Genomic DNA, 26486 nt, shown 5'->3' with positions numbered 1-26486 from the left:
TTTTTTTGGGTTTGTGAATTGAACTTGTAGATATGAATTGAACCTTTAGGATATGACTTGAACTTTTTGTGGATATGAATTGAACCTTTAGATATGAATTGGGAAATTTTGGTTTATGTTTTGGAATTTAGATTTATAAATTGAAATTTTAGGATATTATTTGAACTTTTTAGGATATAAATTGAAATTTTAGGATATGACTTGAACTTTTTAGGATATGACTTGAAACCTTTAGGATATGACTAGAACCTTTAGGATATGAATTGGAATTTTAGTTTATGAACTGGAATTTTAGGAATATGACTTGAAATTTTGAGGATATGAATTGAACCTTAGGATATGACTTAACCTTTAGGATATGAATTGGAATTTTTAGTTATGAATTTATTTGAACCTTTAGGATATGAATTTGGGATTTAGTTTAATAATTGGAATTTTAGGATATGACTTGAAATTTTAGGATATGAATTGAACTTTAGGATATGACTAGAACCTTTAGGATATGAATTGGAATTTTGGTTTATGTTTTGGAATTTTAGATTATAAATGAATTTTAGGATATGATTTGAACTTTTTTAGGATATAAATTGAAATTTTAGGATATGACTTTGAACTTTTTAGGATATGACTTGAACCTTTAGGATATGACTAGAACCTTTAGGATATGAATTGGAATTTTAGTTTATGAATTGGAATTTTAGGATATGACTTGAAATTATAGATATGAATTGAACCCTTAGGATATGACTTGAACCTTTAGGATATGAATTGGAATTTTAGGTTTATGAAGTTTATTTGACTTTAGGATATGAATTGAGATTTTAGTTTATGAATTGGAATTTTAGGATATGACTTGAAATTTTAGGATATGAATTGAACCTTTAGGATATGACTAGAACCTTTAGGATATGAATTGGAATTTTAGTTATGAATTGGAATTTTAGATTATAAATTGAAATTTTAGGATATGACTTGAAATTTTAGGTATAAGTGAAATTTTAGATTAATAAATTGATTTTAGGTTGCGGGAGGAACCTCGTTCGGATATGAATTGAACCTTTAAGGATATGAATTCAAACCTTTAGGATATGAATTGGACCTTTTTAGTTTATGAATTGAAATTTTAGATTATAAATTAAAATTTTTTGAATATGAGTTGAACCTTTAGGATATGAATTAAAATTTTGGTTTATGTATTGGAATTTTAGATCGCGGGAGGATTTTGTAGAAGGGGTTGATGACTTTATTATACATGCAATGGAACTTCCACAGCTGATGTGGAGGAATTCATACGCAGTCAGCCACCTAATGAGTCGGGCGAGGCAATCCAACTTTCGGACGAGGATGCTGAAAGAACACTCCTTGAGTACTTTATATACTTTGAACTAGACAATAGAACCAGTTTTCGAATGAGCTTGTAATAAGCATTAACTTAGTTTTGTTAGCTTAATGTGTTAGTTCTATTGAACTTTATACTTCGTTGGTTTTAATGTTGTTGTTGTTGTTGTTGTTGTTGTGTTGTTGTTTGTATTGTTGTTGTTGTTGCTTGTAATAGGGATTTGGTATGCTGGCAGGTGCTGTAGCTGTCAAAACGGCAGTTTTTGACCAAAATAATACCAGAAAAGCGACCAATCTTTGATCTCTTTTTGGTCGCTTTTCATTTAAAAAAAATTTTTCTGGGAAATAAGCGACCAAAGTTGGTCTCTTTTTATCCAGATTTTCTAAAAAAGCGACCAACCTTGGTCGCTATTCCATTAAAAAAAATAATTTCTGGAAAAATAGCGACCAACTTTGGTCGCTTTATTATTTAAAAAAAAATTAAATTCTTGAAATTAGCGACCAACTTTTGGTCGCTTATTTTTTAAAAAAAAATTAAAAAAATTAATATAAAATAGCGACCAACCTTGGTCTCCATTTTCCAGATTTTAAAATATAATATTTGGATTAGAGACCAAAGTTGGTCGCTGTTTATGAATAATAATAAATAAATAAATAATATTTTACATTTAGAGACCAACTTTGGTCGCCAAATTTATATTATTAAAATAATAAAGCGACCCAAAGATGGTCGCTATAGTCAATACCCGGAATATTTTGGTCATTTTACCTTAGAGACCAAAGTTAGTCGCTAATTAGCGACCAACTTTGGTCCCTAAAGGGAAGGGACCAGCAATATATAGCGACCAGGCATGTTTGGTCGCTTTTTGGTCGCTTTTGGGCTATAAGCGACCAACTTTGGTCGCTTTTTTTGGGTCGCTCTTTACCAGGATTTCTAGTAGTGGAAAGAGGATTGAAGTTAAAACGATGCGGTGATTCTCTTAAAAATCAATGAAGATTTGAGGAATAGCTAGACTATAACGGAAAAGGCAATCGAAGACATTTATTTACGCCTTAGATTCGTTCCGCCTGACGTGCACATAAAAGCTGCAACACTGGTTCAACAGGTAAGTGACACAAGCTTATTTGCATTATCTCCTGAGCTTGTTCACACAACTTTTAAAACCTTAGTAAAACATTCACTTAGAAGTGTTCTTTTCTGTGCAGAGGTGAAAGACTGCAAATTAAAGATAGAAACAGAACAACTCAGTCGAGCAACTGCTGGTCCTAGTTTCTACCTACCTTGCGAAAATTGAAGCAATTCGTGGAAGGTACTCTTAGTTGAGACCAGAGGGTTGAATCTGGCCTGTAAGCCGAGAAATTTGGATAAACATCCAAGACTCTGAGGGACTAATCCATGAGATTTACATGTTAGCCAACAAAGAAATTTGCAGGCTAAACCAAATTAGAATTTGCTGTTTCATATCAATACAGCTAGTAAACAAGCCTATTCAAGGAGAATGAGAGAACCAGATTCAATATGGTTTCACATAACTTTCTTGATCATGTTACTGATTTTCTTGCTCAACATATCTTTTGAAGAAACTTCATGATAATGGAGGAAGGGGTAGAGCTTTCACTAATGAAATTATAGCGCTTCTGAATTGGGATATAATAAGCAGTTCAGAGCAGCTGTACAGGAACCATCTATTCACACCGTTGGCTGAATGAGATTCAAGGCAAACAGCAATTGGCTAGAAAATTGCATCATACCTTCATCTTCCTGGTCAAATATTTGAACGACACAGTTGCAGAAATCATAGATTCATTGCACTCAGCTGTGGAGTTAGAATATCAGAAAATTTCAAGAATCTACGGTTGGATTTGAACCTATAACTGAAGCTATTTTAAGCCACCTTTGCCACTCCACTAGCATCTTCCCTTTTGTCAAGAGAATTATTTTACCCTATTTGCGCAATATAGTTTTTGACTGACGGCCGCCCCTTGCGTCCACCTAACTTTGCCCCTGATTGCACTGATGACAAAATTAGCATTTCTTTAGGTGATAGAATGGATTCCAGTTCCATCTCCTGCTGAGGCAATAGCAATGACCACGCCGATGCCCAGGTGGCTACTGGTACTGTTTCTGAAGATTCCTCAACAGATTAATCATTCGGTTTTTTCATTTCTTCAGTAGCAAGATCTTTTCCAGCACATAGAACCTAAAAAAAAGCACAACTTATTTGTCGTAAAGATCTTTGCAAATTATTTCAACAATTTCATACTATTTACCTATCTACTTCTTTGATTAATGATTATGTTATTTCGTATCAGAAATTCGCTTTGTATGTGCTGTAAGCATATAGATCTGATAGACAAATTACTAACATCAACGAAAATTACTAAATAAGATTTTGTATTAGTTCTCTTAATTTACTGGATAAAAAATAAGAATAAGAGTTGAGATATTTTATATCAGGAACAAATGAATAACTCAATCTGGCATCTGTAGGTTCTGATTATCGAAATAAACCTCTGCAAAAACTGACAAAATTTTTGGAAAGTGTCATATTTGGGACCCAAAGTTCTCTGTCTGACCTGCAAAGCGAGAAAATTTGCTAAAACGTTAAAGACTAGAAAAGAATTGTTTAAGAGACAACATATTAGAGTTTGCAAACTTCAGCTGTGTTCAATTGCTGAATGGAAAAATAGACAATCATAGTAACAACTTACCAATAAGATGATCAAGTCAACCCGACAAATGCTACAAAGATTATGGTTTAATAATTCATCTAACATTAGAAAGAACATGATGATCTTTTATTTAGTAGAAAAAGCCTTCTTGTCAAGATTCAAGATTGCAACTGCTAATTCTGTTAAACCAAATGTAACAGATATTTTCTAGTTACACCATTTTTGGAACTTCAAGCATTTTGTTTGGCTTAATGGTCGCGTAATTTTTACATTATATCTGAAATTGAGGAATTTTATTGGAACATATGCATCATGCATGCTATTATAAGAACACTCGTACTTTTATCTACGGAAAACATTTTAAATTATATGTGCTATTTTGTGATCCTTTTTTTTCTTCAAGTTTTACAATTGATGCCACCAAGATTTGGAGTAATGAGAAACAATTGCTAAAAGCTAGTTGGCCAACAAATTTGTTGACAAAAAACCCAAAATCAATTGAATATTTGAAATTAGTAAAGATAGGTTGTCTTTAATAATTGTAACCTGCCTTGGCAATCAGTAATCTTAATAAAAGAAAAATCTGAAAAGTAAAGTAAAGACCAGATGAGATGATGATAGAAACTAGAGCAGATTAGTCCAGTACAGTTACCTTTCGACCATTGAACAGAGCTGGTCGTGAACAACCATGTTACCTCTATAGGCAGACAATTCAACCAAGCCGGAATATCATCTAGCAAGAAAATTGGAATGAGAAATAAATGGAATTTCAAACAAGTTATGAAGTACATTTGGAGGAGCATCATTTCATCTTGGAAGAACAAAAGCGACATGTTTTTACCAAAATTCAGATATGGTGAGCACATGCGTACTCAGTTGTAACAAACACCAAGCACCATGTTAGGCAGTCCAGTTTCTTCAGAACAATGAAACAGTACTGACCATGGCATGTTATACATAAAAGTGGCCTTATGTTTCCTTTTGAAACGAGCACCATAGTGTCTATATTCCTAGTTTATTGCAGTCATCTTTATAAGGCTGGTATACTGACTTTCAGATTTTAAAATTTGTTAGGACAACAAAGCTGGTCAATCGCACGTGCTATGAAATGAAGTTAGTAGAGAAGTACAACAACAAAATCTAAATGCATATATGACATATATATGTGTTGTGTATTTATATGAGCTGAGCAATAAAACATTAGGCGATTCCCAGAAAATCGCACCTGCGTGGAGTCAATACTTTCCCGATGAAACTGACATATCTGACCAAGTTGCCAAAACAGCATCATGATATGCCTGTTCATTTTCAGGTGCAAGAGCATTGCAGATGTGTTATCACAACATTGATCCTTGAAAAGAGCCTCTGAATCACGTCATGAGATTTCAGTAAATACAAAAATATATCACCCTCATTGCCACTTCCCCATGATGAGAAGAATCTCAAAATCACATTCAACGATATCATATCCTCAATAAATGGTTTGAAAACAAAACCACCATATTCGCCACCAAAGCCTAAGTCCATTAAAGTGCATTCTGAACATAACACCAATGGTGTTTGGATGAATCATACAATAAATGTCATATGACTGAATACTATCCGAACCACCAAAGATGCACAAACCTCTCTAAGAACTGGATTTTCTCGTTTGCTTGAGTCCAAAAGAAAAGGAAGACATATATTATAATACCTGGTTTGAACAGAAAGTACACTATCAGAGATTGTGACCTTATTTAAGTTAAAACCTCATAAAGATAGACCTACTTTAGAGGCTGATTCGTTGCATTCCTCCACCAAGTTTTATTAAAGATATTTACACATGCACTTCTCTCTTGAGCTGTTTTATCCTTGCCCTTTCAAAGGCAGTGAAAAAAGAACATGAGAAATATTGGTGGAAAACAACAATAGGGATCGAAACGTCATTGGTTACCATAAGCTGAAACTCACTGTCATAGGCATTAGATATGAGGAAAGCTCATCAAGGAAAGGCAAGAAAGCAGCCTTGAAGGTTTTGATCAATGTCAACACAATATGCAACCAACCTATAAAATATCTTTTTCTTCTAGCTCTCTTTCCTCCCTCAGCAATTCAGCTTTCCTCAGCATCAAAGTCTTTCTGTTCTCTCTCTCTCTCAGTTTTCCTTTTCTACGTGAACTTTCTATAATGACGTGCTTTATCCCATCTGTGATTCTATGAACCTGATATTCATTGAGAAGTGATCCACCGATCTGAAAGAAGACACAAAAAGGACCATAAATGAAGTGAAAGGTTGCCGTTCTAACTCATGTCAAGGGAGATTTTTGTAAATACTTAGGATTTTTGTACAAGGTTGTCGCTATATTTTAACACGTTTCATTTCTTACGAGCATGCAATCAAGTGTGGTTGCTTGATGCATTAATTGGAACAAAAAGTTGAAATAAAACTGCATAGAGTCACATTCTGCAACAAGTAAAGAAACCATCATAAACCTGAACATATACATTTAGGCTATTATTCAATATTCCACTGCACAGTATCTTTTTCTTACAAGATTTTGTCTCAAGGCTCCTGCATTGCCAATTAGCAATTGAAGTGGTCACTTTCTCCTTGTTCAATAAACTGAGCTCAAACCTTTTCCACAGGAATAAAGAACCGTAAATATTAATGTGTTGAAGCCAACCAAATACAATTGCCGTCCCCAAAAGCCAATATTAATACGGGGCCAGGCACCGGCGTTCAATACCACTTTGGTTTCCACCTCGAGCAGTCCCTTTTCTACTGCCCAGTTCTAGCAGAACGCAAACAAGGACTACCATGCTTAACCACCCACAAGCATTAAAAAACAATATCTCCATTAGACAATCTCGACTGATTAGTTAAAGAAAAAAAATATGAAAAACACTATAAAGGCATGAGATTTTTTTACCACAACTAGGCACGTTACCTGAAGAAGAGATCGATATAGCGAATTTCAGAAGAGCGGAATTAAAATTGAACGCAGCTCTGTTTTCGGGATTTAAGACATAAAAATTCACCTGTTTAAGATTCTGAATCAACTTAACAAACACATGAAGAAAAAGTAAATAGACTATGTGATCGTTCATGGCTATCATCCAACCTTTGGAATCCATGGATAAAAATATTCCCATCAATGACTCATGAGCATATAAATTTAAGGGCCGAGGCAAACATCTGATTTCCTTCGAGAGAGGTCACTTCCATATAGATGCCATATCATTTCACCCCCCAAACCATGACTTTGTGCATACTGCAAAATGTGAAACTTTTAGCAAGATATCCCGTGAGCACCGAATTATTTGAGAATCACTCGTGTGTTTATCTGTTGGGAGCATATGGAAGATCTAGGTGTTGCTATTAAAGTAGTGGATCCTCCACGCTATCCATTAGCGTAGCTTATCAGAACTTTTGTTCTTCTTGAAATGGGTTGGTTAATTTCAATATAAAAAGGGAATAATTGAATGGACAACAGTTGGGAAGCTAATATGTCAGGCTGGCCTTATTGATCTTTCTCTCCAGAACTGAATCTCACAGTTCCAATGGGAAGGACACCTCCGAAACCAATGGATTGAAAATAATACACTGGACCTGGCAGTAGAATAATGGAGGAAATGACTCCGGTGCGGAGCATTCTTAGTAAGACCACATAAATGGCAAGATGATAACATAAAAAACTTCCAAACCTCAATATTAAAAACTTACCTATCATATAGTTTACTGAGGATACAGTTACTGTAATCGGGGCTCAAGTCGGCACCATTCAAACTGGCATATGGCAATGACTATTCTCATGTAAGGAAGAAACTCCCTTCCCAATGCACACACAAATCCGCGTTATGAATGCCTGCCAGTAAACCAAGAAAAGATTGATAGCTAGTCTAAATCAAAAAAAGTGCTGAGCCTGCTAAAAACCAAACTGAGTAACACTATACCTTTAGCCAGGCAAGAATATTTGTATACTCTGTCACATGTGATTTTGATAAGGAGCACTTAAAGCACTTCCATAAACCTTGTAAATATAACAGAAACATTATAGAAGACGGACGGTCCGCGTTTTAGAAAATGAATTATGAATGTAAATAAAGATCAACACCACGAAGAGAAGAAAAGAATGCAAGAGAGATTGCAGAAGCTCGGACCAAAAAGGGAACTAGGAGGAGAAAATATATGGGCTTAGTCATTGATCCAAAGCTTGAAGAAAGTGGTAAATTTCAATATAGGTTGTAATCAATAATATGGTTTGTCTATGGAAAAGCCCATTTAAGCACACTTTTCACTTAAATCCATGGTTAATTAACATATATTTTCAACCTCAAATTATCAATAAACCATGATTAAATCTTTGTGGCATGGTATAAATACCGTAAACTAAGTAGATAATTTTTTCCCAACATAGCACTAATTACACATCGACCGACGCACATGCAAAGGAGAAGCATCGAGTCTATAGTTTGCAGACGACGCCTGCTTCCAAGTATCTCTGAATTTCTCTTTGCCTGAAGCAAGCTGCAACCTTATGCTTTGAAGCATCTGATTAGATTATTCATTTTGCATTTACCAGATCTGTTCTTAAACTATGGCATTAGAAAATCATAGTACTATTTCGGAAGTGCTTCCTGTTTGAAGTAATATATTCAGTCATCATTAGCTACACATAAGTAGAAACAGAATTTGAGTCAAAAATAATGCAATTGTAGTAATCCTCTATTAGAGATAAGCTTACACTAACCCAAATGCATAATAATGACCTTCATCTTGAAAACCAATTTGTTGTCATTCTGCTCACTTTCAGGACAACAGCAAATGAATCTTTAAGACTCTCGTTAACGTAATCTACCTTTATAACAAATCTATCTTGCATACGCGTAGAAGTACAAACAGATTTGTTAAGTATTCCTCAATGTGGGAAGAGCTATTGGCCTCCTTTAAGATGCAAGTAGAACATCACAGGAAGCTCGTGGTGCACACTGCCTAATGAAAAAGCAAAGAGACGTTAAAACGAGTAACTATTGTAGTATTTTGAACTGCAATTGAAGCAGCAATGACACAGCTGTACCAAAATCTTTACACTAGAAATTCTTCAAACTCGTATTTCGAAAGGAGCAAAGCTTAATCCCTTTTTGTTTAGATAATTGGTCTTTAAAATTACCTTTGTCCACCTTTTCGGTCCATATAATACACAGCAACGGCTAATCTTTCAGGCTTAAAATTACCCCCTCCTTGCCTAACGGCACAACATGTCGGCCCCACTTTTAATATTGACAACATAACGTGTCATTAGCTTTAAAGAAAGACTCTGATCCTCTCCTCACCATCTTCACCACCCCATTTTTTAGCCATACAACCACTGCATAATCCAGCCGGAAAATATTTCCCAAAGCAAATCAATTGATCCGTTGCCACCCCAGCCAAATCTGTTGGTGTCCAAAATTTGTGGTCTTAGTGTTTGTGTTGTTAATTTCCATGTTTCTCCTAAAACTAAAGTTCAATTCATATCATACGAGTTTAAACATAAACTAAAAGTTCAATTTATATCCTACGAGTTTAAACATAAACTAAAAGTTATGATTATATCCTAAAAATTCAACCCATACCCTAAACCCTAGATTTCTATAAAATGTTAATAATGTTAAATACAATGTTAACATTTCTATAAACCCTAGATTTCTATAAAATGTTAAATAATGTTAAATACAACCTAAACCCTAGATTTCTATAAAATACAATGTTAAATAATCAATTGAAACACTAATCAATTGAAACTTAATTCCTAGCTAATAAACAAAACATTATATTTATATACAAAAGATATAAATTGTAATTCTAACCTAGAATTTTTAGGAGGTGGAGAAGGAAAGAGACGCAGCAGCGGCAGCGACGACGGTGCGACGGCAGCTAGGCGGTGGTCGTTGGTGGTCGTTGGTGGTCGTTGGTGGCGTGGGTGGGATCTGGTGCTCGGAGTCGGATGGGGGGGGGGTGAGTGTGAGGGAGAAAAGAGAAATTTTGGGGAAATTTTTAGAAAGAATGGGAGGGGTTTTCCGGTTTTGACAGTACTGGAATTAAAAATAGCGACCCACCTTGGTCGCTATTTTGGTAGCTAAATCAGTTTTGAATTTTTAGAAATAGCGACCAAAGTTGGTCGCTATTTTTTGACCGTTTGACCAAAATAGCGACCAAAGTTGGTCGCTATTTAACAAAAAATTATATTACTCTTAATTCAATTTAAAAATATGTACATATGTAGTATAAATTTAGGATTTTAATTCAATTTAAGCTATATATATAAAAGCTATATTCGATACAATAGTACCTAATACACTTAAACTTAGTGCATAATATAGCGTAAGTATATATATTTTATATATATATAAGCTATATAGTATTACCTAATACACTTATACTTAGTGCATAATATAGCGTAAGTATATATATATTATATATATATATATAAGCTATATTCGATATAGTATTACCTAATACACTTATACTCAGTGCATAGTATAGCATAAGTATATATATTATATATATATAAGCTATATTCGATTTAGTATTACCTAATACACTTATACTCAGTGCATAGTATAGCGTAAGTATATATATAAAAGCTATATTCTTATAGTATTACCTAATACACTTATACTTAGTGCATAGTATAGCGTAAGTATATATATTATATATATATATAAGCTATATTCGATATAGTATTACCTAATACACTTATACTCAGTGCATAATATAGCGTAAGTATATTATATATATATATATATATATGTGTATATATATATATATATATATGTATATATATATATTACCTAATACACTTATACTTAGTGCATAATATAGCGTAAGTATATTATATATATATATATATATATGTGTATATATATATATATATATATGTATATATATATATATACACACACACGCCCGCTTCGTAGTACTATTCATCCCTTGTATTACAAAAGTATTAACGACTTACATTTATATTACAAAAGTATTACCAACATTGGTCGCTAATCTCAGTATATCTTTGACCAAGCAAGTCTGACCAGTCCAGTCAACAGTTTGACTAAATTTGCGGCCAAATAGCGACCAACTTCGGTCGCTAAAGTATTTCAAATATTTTTTTTATTATTTTCGGCAGTTTGGCGACCAACTTTGATCGCTTTTCTTGACAGACCAAATTTGGTCGCTAATCTTTGGTCGCTTTTTACAGGAATTCTAGTAGTGTTTAGGCTTGCATCTATGCAATAGCAGCAGGGATTTCTTGAAGATGGAAACAGCTTTCTACCCGAAGCCATTCGAGGTTTGGCAATGACTCATCTGAAACATTCCCTTATGTAATTTTGAGGGACATCAATTTAAGAACCTTGAGGGTAGTGAAACTCTTGTTTAATGTCCCATTTTCATTCCTGAAATGATCTATGCTCCATCTTGAGAACCACTAAATTTGGTATCTCCTGATATTAGACATTTCAGTTTGTGGCAACGAAACATTTGATAGGGTTAGCTTTGTCAGCCTCTCGGGCAAGCTGAATTTCGAGATTTTACCATTCACACTTAGTGTTCCAAGTGGAAGAGCATCTAATATCTGAGTTTCAGAGGCTCTGTACAGTGGCACTTGAGCTTTTGATGGGTCGCCTTTGTTGGGTGTGCGAACAAAGGTAGCTGAAAAGACTGGGAGTCTACATATAAAGTGTAAGGATAACTTAATTGCGTGAACCCATTTAGAGAAAACCGTGTAGCTTAGCCCAAAACAGACAATCTCATACCATGCTAAGAGTATCATTGGGCGTTTTAGCCCAACAACCTTCTTGATCATGTTGTGTGCTAGAAATAAGTTGTTGTTATTGCTATAAGAAAAAGTTTGTTTTCATTGTACACAGAGAACCTAGGCAGGTTTTTTCTTGCTTTCTTTATTTTTTTGCTTATGTGACCATTACTATTCCTCAATATTTTCTGAACTCGTATGGAAAAAAAAAAAAAAAAAATTAGATGATTGTCATTTCTCTCTATGACTATGATGGTGATTTGAGACCTACTTCACTATCTAAGACCTTTTTATTGTGGCTTTCATAGACGCCCTTTGAGATATGAGATTCTGAACGCGATATTATTCTCGTTAAATACTTTCTCTGTCCCAACTATGTAGAATACTTTTCTTTTTAGGCAGAATGGTCTAAATGATACCTGTACTTCACCCACTTTATCATGCCGGTCCCCAAACTTACATATTTACCAATTAAACACTTATACTCATTCAAAACGTAAATAATAAACGCTTATCCAAGGAGGCTGCCAGTGCGTGTTTGACAATCGCCTACACGTAGGACGCCACGTCAATAAAATATATCCACGTAGGCTCCAAGTCACATCTGATGGCCAAATAGGATAAAAAAATTATNTCTCAAACGAGTTTTATAAGGGGTAGAAGAGCCTCAGACAATGCCATCATAGTGCATGAGGTCCAAAAATATTTTAAAAACACAAAAGGAAACAAGGGGAAAATCATGATAAAAATTGACTTAGAGAAGGCCTTCGATAAGCTTGAATGGTCCTTCATCAGATTCTCCTTAAAATCCCTAAACTTCCCAAATGAGCTAATTGAGCTTATAATGTCCTGTGTATCTTCTACATCCACCTCCATTCTTATAAATGGCTCAAGCACAGGATTTTTTACCCCGACTAGAGGCATTAGGCAAGGAGACCCCCTGTCCCCGTATTTATTCATAACATGCATGGAAATGCTATCTAGACTTATTGACCATGAAGTAGATTGCCATAGATGGGACCCCATAACCTTATCAAAAAAGGGTCCCAAACTATCCCACCTATTCTTTGCAGACGACCTTATTCTAATGATGGAGGCAAATCAGAAAAGTTGCAACTCTCTTATAGACACTCTGAATAAATTCTGTGAGTTCTCCGGCCAATCCATCAATTTCAGCAAATCAAAAATTATTTTTTCAAAAAACACTCACCCTGATAAACAATCTCTACTCAGTAGTTGTTTAAACATGAAAATATCTTGTTCAATAGGAAAATACCTGGGCTTCCCCATAACAAACCTGAGGTTATCCAAAAAGGATTTCCAGTTCATTATCGATAACCTAAACAACAAACTAAAAGGATGGAAAAGCCGCTTCCTGAATCTAGCAGGAAGAACCACCCTCATCAAAGCAACCCTTGCGGCCATTCCCAATCATGACATGCAAATTTTTGACCTACCTAGAGCTACCCAAAATAAGATAGATTCCATCCAACGAAGTTTCCTATGGGGTAGCACAGAGGAAAAAAGAAAGTGCCACATACTCAATTGGAATAAAGTCACCTCCCCAAAGAACCAAGGAGGCCTTGGACTCTATAAAACCAGCTATAAAAACAAGGCCTTCAGCTCTAGTCTTGCCTGGAGATATTTAAACAACAAAAAAGCCCTCTGGGTCAGGGTTCTTCACATTAAATATGATAGGATTGCCCCACAAAATAACAGATTACTCCCCAAGCCGGGATCCTCACATATCTGGAAAAATATTCATAAAGGAAAAAAGATCTGTCAAAAAGGGACTAATTGGATTATTGGCAATGGGGTAGACATAAACCTTTGGAACGACCGATGGATACACCAAGGAAACAACCTAAGAAGCAGTATCCAGGGGCCTCTCCAAAAAGGGGAAGAGGACATGAAAGTAAGCTCAATTATCCAGCATGGCTCCTTTAACCTATCAACACTATCCTTTGAGCTTCCTGAAGACACAATCCTAAAAATCCATAGCACTTATATATAACAATCCCAACCTGGTAGGGATAAAATGTCCTGGAGCTCACCAGGCCATAATTCCTTCTCAGTCAAGGCAGCCTATAGTCTGGCTACTCTCCAGGATACTCAAACTGAGGAAAACAGCCTAGATTATAAGAGGATTTGGAAATGCAACACCCTTAACAAGCTAAAGCACTTCATGTGGCTGCTTACCCTCAATAGACTCCCAACAGCCTCCTTTCTAGCAAAACGCAATATCTGCACTTCTGATATTTGTACCATATGTGGAACTGGAAAAGAGGATATAAAACACATGCTCTTCTTTTGCACCTACTCGAAGGAAATATGGAGGCAATGTCACATAAAACACAACTACCCATCCCTGGATAATGATTTATCAACCTTCCATTGGCTAAAGCACCAATTAAAATCAAACAAGCACTATAACCAATACATTACTTGGCCCATCCTCTTACCCTTCCTACTTTGGTATTTATGGACCACGAGAAATGAAAGAATTTTTCACAAAAGTAGCCCATATCCCAACTTTAGCAAAGTGATCAATAGCACACAGGAATTCCTCTTCCTCAGCAATTGGAACCCTACTAGATCACCAAAAAGAACTATCCTCATTAAATGGGACCCACCAGACCTAGGGACCTACAAACTAAACATAGACGGATCGTGTCCAGGTAACCTAGGAAAGGGGGGCACAGGGGGGGCTTTTGCATGTTTAGGACATTTATTGACAAAGATAAGGGTAAGGGGGCAGATATAAATGAAGAGATAGAAGAATCAGATGAAGGTGAAAGTAATAACTTCTCTTCCTATCACCTTCAAACATCAGAATCTAAATCTGATGAGGACCTTGATGATTCTGAAGGGTCTGACTCACTGTTTGATATAGATGAGAACATTGAAGAGTGTAGTGATTTGGAAGATGATTTAGTTGAAATTAGACAGTCTAAACTCAACAAAAAGAAGGATGCCCAAGTAAATGTAGATGAGATACCATCTGGTCCAGTTGGTGTAGATGATGGTTTTGAAGATATGCATAAGAACAAAAGGGGAAAATATGAAAGGAAACTAGGAGGGGATGACCAGTATTTTGATAGCTCAGATCCAGGTAGTGAGTGTAGTGATGATGACAGAGAACCTGTTGGCCCTAATGAAGTAAGGGATGCTCCAGCTAGGAATCCAAGTAAGAAGGTGTATTTTGATACAACTTCCAAAAAAATATTTTTTGAACTGTATATGATCTTTGAGAATGCTGTACAGTTTAGGGAGGCATTGCAGACATATTCTATTCAAAAAGGTGTCAACCTTAAGTTGAAACCTAATGAGAAGGAAAGGGTTAGGGCAAAGTGCACAAAAAATGGATGTCCATGGCATATCCTTGGTAGCATTGAAGGCAGCACCAGAAACTTTAGGGTGATTACATACTACCCTGTCCATAAATGCTACAAGAAAACAAGGAACAAGATGTGTAACCCATCATGGATTGCAAAAAAATTCAAAGACAGAATAGTTAGTGAGCCTCAAATTAAACTTCATCAGATTCAAGCCTTACTTAGGCAATCATATGGCTTGTATATGAGTAAAACTTCCTGTAGAAGAGCAAAAATGATAGTTATGAAGGAGAATATGGGTGATTACAAGAAAGAATTTGCTAGGCTTCATGATTATGCAGAAATACTGAAGTCTACTAATCCTGGCACTACTGTAGTGATAAGGACATCTAAGGATTCAGTTTCTGGCAAGGAAGTCTTTATGGGCATTTATGTCTGTCTTGAAGCATTAAAAACTGGATGGTTAGAAGGGTGCAGAAACATAATTGGCTTTGATGGTGCATTCCTAAAGGGGACATGTAAAGGTGGACTGCTTTCCTGCATTTCCAAGGATGGAAATAATCAAATGTTCCCTGTGGCTTAGGCAGTAGTTGAAAAGGAATCAAAGGATACATGGTCTTGGTTTATCAGGTGTCTCAAGCATGATCTAAACTTGACAGAAACTGAAGGAGAAGGGCTGACAGTCATGTCTGATATGCAGAAGGTATGGTTTCTAATACTCTTTCTTTAAAGTGTAATTGTTTTCATTTATGTTTAAGTTATAACAATATAATTTTTATGACTGTAGGGTCTTCATCTAGCAACAACTCAGTTATTGCCAAATGCTGAAATGAGATGGTGTGCTAGACATTTCTGGGCTAATTGGAAGCAAACTTGGCCTGGTGAGGAAAGAAGGAAAAAATTCTGGCAGTGTGCAAGAGCTACATTTGAGGTTTACTTTAGCAAGAAGTTGGATGAAATGGACTAGCTGGGGGGAAATATTGTTCAGGACTTACTGAAATACAACAAGGAAACATGGTGTAGGGCATATTTCAAAGACCATAGTAAGTGTGATGTAGTTGAGAACAACATGTGTGAGACATTCAATAGTTGGATATTGGCAGCTAGGCACAAGTCTATCATTACTATGTTAGAGGAAATTAGAATCAAGTGTATGGAGAGGATGAATAGCATGAGAGAGTTTTCTGAAAAATGGGTAGATGAGATATCACCCATGGCTATGGAAATACTTGGAGAGAATGCTCAAAGGGCAGCCAAATGTGAAGTCAAATTTAATGGTGAAATAGGGTATGAGATCCAGGATGGGCCATATAAACATGTTGTTGACTTTAGGGCATATACCTGTACTTGTAGATCATGGCAACTCAAAGGAATTCCATGTGCACATGCAATTACAGCAATGCATTACAAGAACTATGAGGTTGAGCCATATGTTGACCATTGGTATAGAAAGGATACCTACCTTAAGGCATATAGCAGATTCATTCAACCTTTAACTAGTATGAATTTGTGGCCAACAAGCACACTGCCAGCTATTGAGCCACCTGTTATAACTGCAATGCCGGGAAGGCCAAAGAAAAAAAGGACAAAGGCTGCTGATGAACCAAAGAAGAAGTTTGGGAAGGGTACAAGGATAGGGAGACAAATGAGATGTTCTTTGTGCAAGACTCTAGGACATAACAAGAAAGGATGCCCATCAGCAGTAAGTATTAATGTTTGTTTTGTTACTAATATTGAAAGAATTCAATTACTAGTGATAGTTTTGCTATGTGTATGCAGAAAAACCAAGAGGGAAGGGCTGGAACTAGTTCAGGTAGAGGTGAAACTGCTAAAAGTGGAACTGCAGCAGCTGGAAGTGCATCAACAATACCTGCAAGTGCATCAACAACACCAGCAATCCTTGATCCAAGCACACAACAATCAACTAATGTTGCAAGAGGTCCAAAAAGGAAGACCAATGAGCCTAGAAGAGGTGGTGCAAATGCAGGGTCTAAGAGAACAAAGACAGCAGGATATGGTGTGCTATTTGATTCAAGTGGCACTGTTATACAGAGGGTAAATATTTCAACTCAATTACACAATGGTTTACTACATAATCCCTCACTCACAACCTTTTATTTTTGTGCAGTCTGGAACTACTGACAGGGTGGTACACAATCCTTCTACACTCATAAGTTCTGCTCCTACCAACATTGAACTTAGGTTCAAACCACCTGGACTAAAGTGGAAGGGCCGACCAGCAGTTACACAAAGGCAGCTGCAAGAACAGAGTTACAGAAGGGCAAAGTCTGCTACAACCACTCAAGCCACACCAGTTACACAATCCACACCAAGCAGCCAAGCCACAACAGACATTAATTGAAGTGCTCAACTGATATTTACTATGTTTTTGTTGACTGTGGTAGACAATATTTTGTAAAGCTACTTCATTATGTATGTTTTTGTTGATTGCCTATCATTGACAATATTTTGTAAACCAACTCCCTTATTTTGGATGTTTTATTAACTGCCTATAACACAGGCCATTATATTAGTACTTGTTGCTGTAATGGAGCCTTTGTCAATATATTTCATGAACAAAATTTTACATCAACACAAAATATGTAGCCTAAACCCAGGAAATAACAAAGTGCACTATCAATCCTAAACAAATAACATAATAGCTAACATTAGAACAAGTACAACCACAATTATAATAGCAGCAACTCTCAACTTCGACCTTCCTTGACTTCTTTGACAATGGCATCGATCACTCTTCTTAATAAGAGCCGCAAGAAGAGTCTTGTAGTGTTCTTCCTCAATCGCAGGATCAACCCATCTGAAAAAGCCACAACCTTCACCAATCTCATAGCTTCAGCAGCCCAGGAACCTCCTTCCAGGATTGGTGGATGTTCGTGACATTTTAAGATCTGCAGCAACTCCACAATAACACAAAGGTTGCATCCTCATTGTTGAAGGAGAAGAGGCGGCAATAGCGTATTTGTTGCAGGAGAAGCGGAAAAAAATCCACTTTCAAAGAAAGAAGAAGGCATCAGATTTGCTAAATTTAGCTTCTACAATGTTCAACAATGGAGAATAAGGTACAAAGAAGAAGATGGATGTTAAATAGGCTAAATTATTACCGTTAGGGCTTTTTTTATTGTCTTCACGCCCCTTACAGGCGTGTGAATCACGCACTGCAGCCACATATGACACATAGGATAAGCCACGTTGGATAAGCGTTTATTATTCACGTTTTGAATGAGTATAAGTGTTCAATTGGCAAATATGTAAGTTTGGGGACCGGCATGACAAAGTGGGTGAAGTACAAGTGCCATTTAGGCTATTCTGCCTTCTTTTTAATCTGGCCAAGAAAATGTTATATTTTATATTTATTAACTATTTGAATTAATTTGTATGAATGAGATAACGTATAGTCACACAAATACATAAAGTTAGACCAAATATTTCAATGCTCCGAACCCAACCCACATGCAGTGATCCGTACGGTAGATCGGCATCTTACAGTTTGTTCGGATGGTTGTTGCCCATTGTCTTATAATGTATTGTATTGTATCGTTTTATAAATACAGTGTTTCGATGGATTGTATTGCTTATTGTTAAAAAATATTTTGTTGTTTGGTTTGACTGTATCATACTGTATTGTAACTGATAAGTTTACTAAAATACCCTTAATTGTTTAAATATTAAATTTATCAAGAATTACGCATAAAATAATTTAAGAAAATCTCTTTCTACTAATTGATCACCAAATATGTCTTATAAACAGATTAAGCAATTAAATTCATGCAAATTCTAACAAAACTAGTGGAACAAAATTAGCAATTTTACGTTGGAGTTGGAAGCGGCATAAGTTCTGGAAAAAAAAAAGGAACGGTGGGACATTTGAAGTTAAAATATAAATAAATAAATAAATAAAGTAAAGGTAAAATGGAATTATGGATTAATAAGTTAGGGCATAATTGGAAAGAAAAATAGGAAACAATCATATGACACCAAATCGGTTGTTTCAAAAAATAAGATTTTATTGTTCCGGAAAAATGAATTTAACAATACAATACAACCAATTTTACCAAACAATCAAAATAAACATTATTTTGGGATAACAATACAACACGATACAATGAATAACAACCATCCAAACAATCTGTTAGCGAAGAACTGTCTCTGTTGTTGTCTCTCTTTCGCTAGTGTTATATATAAAGTAATTAATAATTTTGAATGAGATGCAAATACCGATTTCAATATTCATGCTCCGGGTCAGAGTCAGATATTATAGTACTGAACTGCTCCAAAAATGGTGGTGCCTGCGGCTCTCTCCATGTTTAGCCCACATGTTCCGGTCAGAGGCGGAGTCAGGATTTGAAATTTATGAGTTCGAAAATCTAATCTGCAAGTTAATGGGTTCTAAATTAATAAATCGTACTTATTTAATGAATTTCTTAAAAGAGATATACGGTTTGGACAAAAGCTATTGGGTTCTCGAACCCATAATTCATGTTGGACATGGCTATTAATGAATATCCCACATCGGTTGATGATGAAAATATTAAACTCCTTATATGATCTTGGTCAACCTCATAAATTAATTTTTGAGATTGAGTTTAGGCCAGCGATTCTTCATCCTTGTGAAAAACAAATCTTAGGCTGCATCTTTTTATTTTCAATCATTTACATTTGGTCGGCCATGTGAAGTGTATCAATTTGTTAGACTTCTTTCATTACAAAAAGAATTTGCCTTTACAAGACTTTTTCTAATAGTCAAGATTTAGAACCATATAGTATTGGAACTAAATGATTGAGGAAGAAAACCACGATTAACCAAGATTTGGACACGATTATATTTTTCATATATTGGATCCAGTGAAATATTATCCTTTTCCCCGTACAATATTGCAAGCTAAACGCGAAGCATGTCTTGGAATTATCTAAAAGTCTGCCATTCAACCGGGCAAGGAAAAGAGAGTTCTTAATCGATAATATGTGCTAGTACTACTATCAAATACGTAGTAGAGTATATATCTTCTTCCCTCAAAATATGTGGAAAAGGTTATATTTGGAAGTTACAAACTTACAATGCATAATTTTATGATACATCAATCTCATAATAAGCAGAGGTGGAGCCATGATTTGAAGTTAATGGGTTTGGAATTTTAGTCTTGTTAAGTTATTGGGTTTTAAATTAATAAATTATACATTTTTAATTAATTTTTTGAAAGATAAATATAGTGTTTGGACTAAAGACACCGAGTTCGGCCGATCCCATAACCGTCATGCTACCTCCGCCCCTGACAATAAGGATCTACCAATGATATGATCTCCTTTTCGCTCGTGAAATGACTTTCACAAGAAAGGTACGTGTAATTAGGGGTGTTCATGGTTCGGTTTGGATCGGTTTTTCCCTAAAAAGAAACCAAACCAAGTAAGTCGGTTTTTCAAATATTAGAACCAAACCAAACCAAGTAAGTCGATTTTTTCTCGATTCGGTTTATGTCGGTTTCTCGGTTTTTTCGATTATTTTTTGGTTTTTTCTTAAATATAAGATATACACTACCAAACACATATTCCGGAGATCACATTTTCAACGTAACACTATCAAATCAATTGCCCTTTGAGAAATCTATTATTTACCAAGATATAATTGATGATGATTGAATCAAATAGTGATGAATAATTTAAGGACTCAGTTAATAATATATTATTTTTAACACGAAATGAATTCTTATACTTAACAAAATAAAACTACCAATCAAACTAGAATGTAAATATAAAGAACTATACTAAAAATGCAAACTATTAACATTTACCATTAAATTTTTGAAACTTTATATAAATATACATATATAGGTGTAATAATAAATTTGAAATAGCTACTTCTATAGTCGGTTTGGTTCGGTTTTTTCTGATTAAAACCAACACCAAACCAAATTTGATCGGTTTTTAAAATTCAAACCCAAAAACCAAACCAAACCAAAATGTATCGATTTTTTTGGTCGGTTTGGTTTGGTCTTCCGTTTGGTTTGGTTTTTCGGGTTTTTATGAACACCCCTACGTGTAATTAAAATATGATTTTTGTATGACATGGAGTGGGGTGAAATTAAAAAATAGCTAGATTTACTAGTGGAAAAAATAAATCTGAACGAAAATACTGTTCAAAATCGGGAAAATATTCCAGCATAATATACTGGAGTTCGATTTTTTTACATGTGAACTCCAGCATAATATACTGGAGTTCCAGCATAATACATTGGTCCAACATAATATGCTTGAAGTTCATACACAGGTGCTCCAGTATCCAGTATATTATGTTGGAACATTCCGTGTGCTGTAGTTCCAGTATAATATGCTGGAAGTTCATACACAGAAGCACCAATCTCCAGTATATTATGCTGGAACTTTCCGTGTTGCAGCAAAATAGTGGCTATTTTTCAATGACTTTGCAAACGCTGACTATTTTTCAATTACTAGTCCGAAAACTGACTAGTCTGTGCAATTTTTACTATGGAGTCACATAGGGGTGTCAAATTGGCGGGTTGTACTAATTTCGGGCGGGTCAAAACAGGTTGAGTCAACAAATAAGCGTGTCTATGACTTGTCGAAAAGTAACTTGGGATGAGATAGACTGGGTCAAGTTAGAGCCCGTTTGGATTGACTTATTTTAAGTGCTTTTAAGCCAAAATAGCTTTTAAGCCATTTTGTAGTGTTTGAATAAGAGGGTGTTTGGCTAAGCTTATAAGCCAGTCAAACTAGCTTATAAGAACTTTTCGGCTTATCTACGCGTTTGGTAAAGTTAAAAGTGCTTATAAGCCAGGTGCTTATAAGTCAAAAATAAGCCAAAAGCCATAAGCTGGTCACCCCCAGCTTATGAATTTTTAGCTTATAAGCACTTTAAGTTTGACCAAAATTTTTACAATTTTATCCTTAAAATATTCCTTTTTAGAACAAAACTCCTACATCGATACTCACTGCCTCAGGTATTTTTTCATCCTAACCCCCCCCCCCCTTCCCCCTTCAACTTTGCAATTCTCATTGACTATATAAGATAAGCAAATTCTCTATTCCTTTGCATTTTTGTATCTATGTGATTGTGTATTAATCTTTGAATTGTATGTAATAAATGAGGACATATCAAATTTTTTGTGTATTGCTTTTTAAGTGTTGTGGTGACGAAGACAGTGTTTGTTTCTCTTCAATATTTTGTCCTATTTAGGTTTATTTTTTATTGAGAAATTTTTTTCAATTTATTAATTATTATAACTTATTATTATATGCTTATCATAAAATAAATTATATTTATCATAAACATTATCTTATCTAAGCACAGTTGTATTTAAAATAAAATGACAAATAGGATATTTTGTATTTGAATCGATCTGGAATCTAAAATTTTGAAGAAATTACGCCCTTATAAGTGTAAACAGTTCTAAGGTTATTTAATTCATTTAACAGAAAAAGAGCTTATCAGCACTTTTTAATCAAATACTGCAGCAACTTATTATCAATTTCAGCACTTATATCCAAACACGTAACTGCTTATTTATTGAATCAGTTTCAGCACTTAAAAGTGCTTTTCGGCACCTAAAAGTGCTTTTCAGCACCTAATGCTTATCAGCTACTTCAAATCAGCTAATCCAAACGGCCTCTAAGTTATCTATATCTATCTATACTATATTAAAAGTACGAAGACCTTTAGCGAAATATCGTTTGTCTTTTTTACCCTTTAAAAATAGATTTCACATTGGATAAAATTGTAATTTAAGTTACTTTTCTAATATTTAGGACTTGAAAAATCACTAAAATTTTTGTTACTAAATTATTCCTTGTATGAACTATGTATGAAATCCTAATATGTAGGATTTAACAAGAATACTATAATAAGAAAAAGAAAACATGTAAAAGATTCTCCAACAAAATAAACAATCCGATTACGAAGCTTATTATCTTCCATGAAAATTTTAGTTCCTGACAATGATAATGTTTTGAAATCAAGTACAACTTATTTGACTTTTAATTTATATTTTTTTAAGCATTGAACAATAGTATAAATAAAAATAGTTAATAGGCAATACACTTCCATATAATACTTGAACTCCCTTCATATTCAAATAATAGTTTTTTTCATTGATTTTTAGTAGAATATTTAAAAATTACACTCAAATGTTAGAACAAATAATTAAGTATTTCTTCTTTATCGATTTTGTGTAATATTTTCAAAATTACACCAGTAATTAGATAGAAATAACTAAGAAAATATTTAAAAAGTTAGAAGAATGTTTACGTTAAACAAAATTGAAGGATAACAATCCTGGGATAAAATACGGGTTATTTAATTTTGTGTTTGGACAGATTTTTTTTGGGTATAAAAACTTGCGAGAATAGTTATACCACAATCTTAATTAGATGTTATTTTATTATTCTCAAAGTGAGATAGTAATTTGGGGATTAGCAATCCCAGGATAAAATAATCAGATATCAAATTATCCTCTTCAAAGCGCTTATTCCAAAATCTTTTAAGAAAATCAAGGTTAAAGTTAAAAAAAAATTATTTCCAAATTTATATATGAAAAAGCAAACACATTTTTTATATTATACTCCATATATTCGATCTATTGTTCATTCAATATATAATCGAAAGTATATCTAATAAATATTTTTGTTATTACTTGATTTTGTATTTGTGAATTTAAAAGACCCCTTAGGCTACATAAAGGAGAAGATTGGCAATAAAAAAATTGGACAATAGAGAAAATTTAATTATAGTGTAACACCTAAAGTCAAATTGGTAAAATGCCAACTTGAAATAATATGGGTAAGACAACATAAGATAATATTTTGTATTATTAATGAATTTGTTAATTATTTTTTTATTATATTCCAACAAGTGACAACTCTATTTTTCTTTTATATATCTGTAAGTTATCTGTTTGTAAAATATTAACTCAATATTAGTTGTTTTTGGATTTTACACTATGGCTGTCAATTTTCCTTGAGCTACAGGGACAACCTCCTCCTTCCAAATCTCTAAAGAGATTAAAAATGATTAATTAATTTTCAATAAGTTTTATTTGACAAATCTTTAAAGAATCTTGATAACAATATTTATGCATTACTCGCTTGTTTTTAATATTAGATCACATAAACAATAACAAATTTCATAAGATATTCCCAAGTAGGTCTTTAAAATAGAATAAAGCATTTACGGACTTTTATAAAGAAAGATCTTTTTCTTTATTGTGTTAGTTAAATGGGATCAACATTCATCATTTAAGAAATTTACTTTTTGTTATAACCAAATACATTATTTAAATAACTCTTATATAAGGTTAATGAACTCTTATCAATGTATTATCTGTGATGATTGGTTAAAATAATTTAAAATAAGTGGAACACAATGATTGGATCGGCTCTGCGACAGAAGCAAAAATGATATTCATATAGAATTTGAAAATCAACTGGGACTTTCCAAACAAATAGGATATTTGCATAATATAAGGTATTGATTTTATCTTTGTGTATCGTTTTGAAGATATTGGATTTATGAATTTAATTTTTTTTTTTTCAAACTATCTATCTTTTCATATTTACCTTATTCTAGATAATAAATATTTATTTATTTACAAAATAAATATTTGTATTGTTTAAGTTACTGATTTGTTGAGGGATACGTATGTTTTTTTAAAGCATAGAGTAATATAATTTTTTTAAATGTATCTATTCTTCATGTCCACATAATCCTTTATTATTCTCGATAGTACATATTTAAATAATGGAGATATATCTAATAGTTTTTAAATTATTTTAACTCAAATGAAATGGAATGATTTGCAAAGTTATCCTATACTTTTTCGTAATTTTCGATAATATTTTCAAATAAAAAGGCGTGAACTCGACACAATTATGTGATTCATGTGATAATCAGATATTTTATTACTCTTACATATGTTCAAGAAATTATAAAAAAACTTCTCAACATGTAATTATTTTTCTTGCATGGATATGACTATTATTTTTGGTTATATTTGAGGAGCGGGGTGATCATTTTGAGTGAAAATGTACAAAAATTAAAATTCTTTATAATTTATTAAATAACCATGGACTATACTATGGTTAAATTTAGGCAAATACAAAATTCACCGCTTTGTCGAAAATAATTGCATTAACTAGCCAAAAAGTATTTAAAATATGTATAGTATATATATAATGCACATATATACAAAAATATATATTTATTTGATGTTATTTTTGGGTTAGAATATATATTTTTCTAAAATCTTTAATCATGGACTTGATTTTCAGAACATGTGTATAATCAATATTTTATTGCTTTGAATACGATAAAGCAGTAATAATTTTACTCGGGTCATAAGGTAAATTCGATATAACTTTATAAATAATTGAGACAACCCTTACAAATATGTCAAAGTACAATAGAGAAAAAGTAATACTTTTTAGAGGTGATTCAAAGAAGGACAACTATATATTTCACTTTTAAGAGAGAGACGCCAAAGTTATAGAAAATATACACAAAAAACGTCATCGATAAAGAAGTATTAGATATGATATTGACACACTGAATATTTATACACTATAAATTAGATATTTTCTAACTTAACTAAATTGATCATCTTTATAGGTTAAGACGATATCATTTTGAATTCAAGTATATTTTTATTATTTAAATGATTGTTGTATTTTTATCATGTAAAATAATTTGTTACTAAATTTAGTTAGCAATTTTTTTACATAAAAGTTCAGACTAAAAATTTACGTGCAACGCATCTATCTATCTATCTATCTATATATATATATATATATACTATATTAAAAGCACGAAGGTCCTTAACGAAATGTCGTTTGCCTTTTTTATCCTTCAAAAATAGAGTACACACTAGATAAAATAGTCATTTAATTATTCTTTTATATTTAAAATTAACTAAATTTAGAGTTATTAAAGTTTTCCTTATTANTCAAGTTCGCAATTCTCATTGACTATATAAGATAAGCAAATTCTCTATTCCTTTGCATTTTTATATCTATGTGATTGTGTATTAATCTTTGGATTGTATGTAATAAATGAGGACATATCAAATTTTTGGTGTATTGCTTTTTAAGTGTTGTGGTGACGAAGGCAGTGTTTGTTTCTCTTCAATATTTTGTCCTATTTAGGTTTATTTTTTATTGAGAAAATTTTGTCAATTTATTAATTATTATAACTTATTATTATATGCTTATCATAAAATAAATTATATTTATCATAAACATTATCTTATCTAAGCACAGTTGTATTTAAAATAAAATAACAAATAGGATATTTTGTATTTGAATCGATCTGGAATCTAAAATTTTGAAGAAATTACGCTCTTATAAG

General features: G+C 33.5%; 1 protein-coding gene across 1 annotated transcript; it reads left to right on the top strand.

Annotated features, from left to right (window-relative positions):
• LOC109232459 lies at window positions 16188-17480 on the top strand. The gene is made up of 3 exons (XM_019398233.1): window positions 16188-16820; window positions 16898-17173; window positions 17247-17480. Exons 1-3 carry the CDS (start codon window positions 16188-16190, stop codon window positions 17478-17480), a joined length of 1143 nt encoding a protein of 380 aa, XP_019253778.1.

The sequence above is a fragment of the Nicotiana attenuata genome, chromosome 9, assembly GCF_001879085.1.
Source record: "Nicotiana attenuata strain UT chromosome 9, NIATTr2, whole genome shotgun sequence".
In the NCBI taxonomy this organism is placed as follows: Eukaryota; Viridiplantae; Streptophyta; class Magnoliopsida; order Solanales; family Solanaceae; genus Nicotiana; species Nicotiana attenuata.
The sequence above is the reverse complement of the archived record's forward strand: the minus strand, read 5'-3'. Positions and strand labels throughout refer to the sequence as shown.

Coding starts and splice junctions, on each gene's coding strand:
- LOC109232459 (XM_019398233.1), top strand. CDS start 16,188: ATGTGTGAGACATTCAATAGTTGGATATTGGCAGCTAGGCACAAGTCT. Junction 16,821..16,897: donor AGAAAGGATGCCCATCAGCA/GTAAGTATTAAT, acceptor ATGTGTATGCAG/AAAAACCAAGAGGGAAGGGC. Junction 17,174..17,246: donor GTGGCACTGTTATACAGAGG/GTAAATATTTCA, acceptor ATTTTTGTGCAG/TCTGGAACTACTGACAGGGT.